Consider the following 5000-nt stretch of genomic DNA (forward strand, 5'->3'; position numbering starts at 1 on the left):
GTTACGACATACCAAGAAAAGTATGCTGTTTTGGTATTTTAATAAACATGGTAAAAAAAGGTTGCCGGGCCTGCGCGACTCCTGCAGTCTGCAAATGGTCGTGTGTCTTCAGAGTTTAGCTCTGACCACAATATCTTTTAGAGCTTTTCCTCTGCGATATGATAGTAGGGGACGCTCCTTAGATATTTGCCTTAAATGTGCTTGGTTTTGAACTAAGTGCCATTTTAAGGCACTTTTAAGAAAATAACTGAACGAAGGCATTGTGAAATGAGTGTCAGTGAGGAAATCAGCGACTGGAGTATCTCCCTTAGCGAATTCGACCACAAGATACGACCAGTTCGAAAACTGCGAGAGCAAAACAAAATGTAATTTGTTGGGTCCTAATTCATCAAATCTTATTGTGGGGGTAGAAATAATAATTACAGATCATATTCTTGATATGCAAACGGATTTTGTAAGGATCCACTCGGACGGTAATTTTTCAGAGTTGAAACCAATATTCAAGACTCAAATTAATGGTAATCGACATGATCGCATGAAGTTTTTATTTAATAATCTTACTCCAAATTAAAGATGAGAAATTCGTGACAAAAGTTCTGTCATTGTCTGTAGCACGAAGATTCCTAATTAATATATCAGTAATAGGAGACATGCATGCAAAACTATTCAGAAAGCATAATAAGTGCCAATTGTGCAAGTAACAAAAGGCTGCCGCATTACGAACCATTCTGTAACAGAGTGAACTTCATCCAGCGCTACTGCAGCCGTCTGTCTGCCGAGTTTTCCTTTTTTCAGCTCCGTGATCCATGCTTTAGAAAGCCAGCTCTCAGGGCTTCCGAAGACAATTTCAGACTCGCCATTTCTAACTTTCTCATCGTCCTCGTTGCTTTCTTCGATTCATATGGCTGCAGCCAAGAATCCTAGTTTTATCTTTTCAACTTGATCCCTCATGATCGAAACCAAATGAGAAACAACGATTATTGTGGATATCCCTTCCCAAAGTTGAAAGCGCCTTCACAACGTGCGGAAATGACTGAAAATTGTTTTCCGGTTGCAAACACATCTTTTTCTCGAGTTAAGACATAGCTTTTGCTCGAATCTGAGCGCTTGTACGTTTGGGAAAACTTAAAGAAACTCGGCGACAGAGTTGCCATTTTTCTTTCGTGCTGAGCGTGAGATAACAACAACAACAACAACAACAAACACTTTATTTATCGAGGGTGAAATACATTACTACCGGTTACCCGGTAGTTTACAGACAGACAGACAGACAGACAGACAGACAGAAAGACAGACAGACATGTTTATTTGGAGTCTTATACAACAAAAAGAATATCGACCACAATTTCCAAATAACTAAGAATTACAAACAACAATAGTATACATGGGTAAAAAGGTATTAATTAATTAAGTCCAGGAGTATTTACTTTTATCCGTCTTCCCCTTTCCTTTTTTCAAAGCATTCGAATATATGTTTTGCTATTAGTTTTTGTATTTTAACATTTCCGCTAGGGGGCTTTATCAGAAACATGAGTATTTTATTAGGTGACATTCTGCTTATTTTTATTCTATATTCTTTTCCCAAATAGTCTAGTAACGAACATCGTTTTTCCTGGTAAGCAGGGCATATATTTAGAAAATGGTATTCGTCCTCCATTTCTATTTTGCAAATTCTTTCTGCTGGTTTCTTGAGCGGTCTCGAATAACGTCCTGTCTCTATGGCTAATTTGTGGTTGCTAAGTCGCAGTTTTGTTAGGGCTACTCTGTGTCGTGTATTGGTGACCTGGGCCCGGTTGTTCGAAAGCCGATTAACTTAATCCAGGATTAGTGTAAACTTTTGTTTCATGTTTTCAACTTTTTGGTGAAAATTTCTTTCGTTTACTTTTGTTTTTCAAGATTGACTTCTTCTAATGTAAAGTTTTGCCAAATATCAGCGTTGAACAGCATTTAGGAGAAGAGAAATAAACTCCTTGGTTAATTTTTAATCTGGGATTAGCGTTAATCGGCTTTTGAACAACCGGGCCCAGATGTAGGTAGTCTTCACATTTGTAATTGTCTATCGTTTTTAATAACCGGTAGGTTCTCATTTTGTTGCTTTGGTTAGCATATTTTCTGGTGTCGTTATTTATTTCACTTAGCCATCTTTGTAGTTTGATATCCTTGAGTCGTTGCCTGATAATGTTTACAATTCCTATGTCTACATAGTGTGCTTTCATCCAGAGGTCTCCTAATCCTATCTGTTCCAATGAGCCTTTGATTTTTTTGTTCCAGAAAGCCTTATTTTCCTTCCATTTAATGTCATTGTATGCTATTTGGGATAATTTGTATTCATTTTTGGTTAAGGTTAACCAGAACTTAAAGTTCCTACATTGAGCATCAATTGACATTGGGAACCGTCCTGTTTCAGCCCTGCACGGCCCTGCACGCATTGTTGTTGCAGTATTTGTTAACTCCCAGCAACCACTTTAGGAATTTATTTTGAACTAATTCTGCTGGGTCCTTTTCTAATTTCCCATTGCAATCAATCCCCCACACTACACTTTCATAAAAGAGTATGGGAGATATCAGTGCATCAAATAACTTCATCGTTAATTTTATATTTTCTCTGAAGTGGTTTCCCATTTCTTTTCGTAATTTATAGCGTGCTTTAAGTGCAACTTTCTTCAACTCTTGTCTAGCGAGATTAAAGTTTCCAAAAGAACTCGTAATGAGTCCAAGATATTTATACAATTTGACATTTTCCAGTTCATCAGCGCCGTATCTGAACAACTGGTTGTTTAAAGACTTACCACAATTGTTAAAAATCATAATTTTTGTCTTGTCTAAATTTACACTTAAATCGGCATTTTCACAGAAAGATTTCAGCTTATTAAGGATTATTTGGAGGTTTTTTGCTGATCTAGAGAAGATCACCAGATCGTCCGCATATAAGAGGCAATTTATAGATCTATCACCTAGCATGTCGGTTGGACTCGCCGTATTTGGAATTTTGGTAAATCACTTAGATAGAAATTAAAAAGAGTAGGTGACATCATGCAGCCTTGCTTTATCCCGGCAAAACAAGTAAAGGCTTCGGTTAGTTTGTTATCAATTTTAACTGCCGACTTATCATTTGAGTACATGGATATTAAAACGTCAAGGAAATGCCCGTGCACACCTTCTTTTCTCAGCTTGTCGAATACTTTTTGTCGAGGTATACAGTCGAAGGCTTTTCTAAAGTCGACGAAGCATGAAAAGAGTAAATTTCGGTGTTTCTGTGGCTTAGATTTCACGTATTTGGCAATAAGCATTTTTAATGTGAAGATGCTATCAAATGTGAGGTGCATTTTTCTGAAACCACCTTGTTCAGCTTTCAAAATTCCTTTTTGTTGAGGATTGATGTAAAGAGGTTGCATAACGCAGAAAGCAAAGTGATACCTCGGTAATTTTCAACTTTGGATCGATCATCCTTTTTGTGAATAGGCAAAATGAGGCCAAAACGCCAAAGAACAGGGTATTTGCCAGTATCTAAGATTCGGTTAAATAAATTTACTAAATGCCCTTTGATGGCGTCCTTTCCGATTTTAATTACTTCATTCAATATATTATCGATACCTGGAGATTTGTTTGCCTTCAGTTTATTATGTTTATAATGGCCCTCTCCCCCCCCCCCCCCCCAAAAAAAAAACCTTCTAAATATAAAAACACCTACTTGTAGTAAAAAAATTAAAAATTATGCTTAAAAGGTCCTACTAATCTTAAAATGATTTAGTGAGGCGTTTTCCGTAATGAAATTATTCTGTAGGGTTATCCTGAAATTTGAGTGGGAAATTATGTTTCTGTAAGAGTTACCCAGATTATTCCATAGACGACATGCACTTGAGTGAAAAGTTCTAAGCCCAGAATTTCTTTTACAAGATGGTGTTAAAACGTCATTAGAGACAGCAGATCTAGTACGATAACCATGTGTAGACCTGATATATTTAAAATATGAACTGCAATATTCTGGACAATGACCTTGGCTAACCTTGTGTAGCATAAATAGTTTTCTAACGCGTACAATGTCATCTATCGGTAGCCAACCTAATTTATCAAAAAGTTCAACAGAGCTGTCATTGATAGTGGCATCCAGTATTGATCTCGCACACCGTTTTGTACTTGTAAGAACCTTTGAAGGTTTTCAACAGAACAATTACCCCAAACAGTACAACAGTACTCAAGAATTGGCATAATGAGAGCATTAAATAACATTTTTCTACACACAATAGTTAAATAGACTTTTGCCCTCTTAGGGAGGCATATCCTAGAATTCAACTTTTTTATAAGATAGTCAATGTGTAGTTCCCAAGAAAGATAAGGATAAATTATAACACCAAGAAGTATTTCTTCACCTGATTCCTTAAGTCTTACAGCGTTGTCAACGGAAAGCTCCAATGTAGTTATTTCACTGTGATAGAGCTTTTTAGCAGTAGCAATAAGTAAGTGCTTGGTCTTTTTACTGTTTGGTTGCATTTCATTAAGTTTAAGCCAGCTATTTGCTTTACTTAGACTCACATTTAGAGTTTGTTGTATCTCAGTGCAATTGGCACCGCTTAACCAAATAGTTGTGTCGTCAGCATAGATGTCCACTTAAGTTTCTCTTAGCAGAAGTGGCAAATCGTTCAAAATATATGGATTTAGCCAAGCCTAAAAGCGGAGCTCCCGGCTTGTTTATTTCGTCTTAGAACATTGAAAACACGGACTTCGCGAAACTGTGAAATGAACTCCAAAAGGCACAAGAATACAGCAGAGGTGAGTCATTTTGATTCATTTTATTGAAGGAACGTTAAATTGAGCATTTTTTAGGCTTTATAATCGACTGTATTTTATTTCCCATACAAAGTCTTATAACGCGTTTAAATTCTCAACGGCTGTCTGTAGTGACGCGAGCTTGGGCTGCCTATGGTACTATAGCTCGTGATGTGACAGATCGTCTTTGTCGGTTCAAGGTCAAACAAGGAGTTTTATTGATGTACTTTATT

At 36.9% G+C, this 5000-nt stretch overlaps 2 protein-coding genes across 3 annotated transcripts in view; both read right to left on the bottom strand.

Annotated features, from left to right (window-relative positions):
- Positions 1–5000, bottom strand: part of LOC138043607 (tetratricopeptide repeat protein 28-like) — a 28491-nt gene that overhangs the window by 12556 nt on the left and 10935 nt on the right. The window lies entirely within an intron of this gene.
- LOC138042785 (uncharacterized) lies at positions 1070–2504 on the bottom strand. The gene is made up of 2 exons (XM_068888787.1): positions 1926–2504; positions 1070–1810 (listed from the first exon to the last, which is right to left on the bottom strand). The coding sequence occupies exons 1-2, from the start codon at positions 2427–2429 to the stop codon at positions 1430–1432; spliced, it is 885 nt and encodes a 294-aa protein (XP_068744888.1). The 5' UTR covers positions 2430–2504; the 3' UTR covers positions 1070–1429.

Source organism: Montipora capricornis, chromosome 3 (genome assembly GCF_036669925.1).
Source record: "Montipora capricornis isolate CH-2021 chromosome 3, ASM3666992v2, whole genome shotgun sequence".
NCBI lineage: Eukaryota > Metazoa > Cnidaria > Anthozoa > Scleractinia > Acroporidae > Montipora > Montipora capricornis.

What these genes read in the sequence shown, in the direction of transcription:
- LOC138042785 (XM_068888787.1), bottom strand. Translation starts at nt 2,429, where the DNA reads ATGCGTGCAGGGCCGTGCAGGGCTGAAACAGGACGGTTCCCAATGTCA. An exon ending in GCTGTTCAACGCTGATATTT is followed by an intron (nt 1,811 to 1,925) that starts GGCAAAACTTTA and finishes CTGGATTAAGTT; the next exon opens with AATCGGCTTTCGAACAACCG.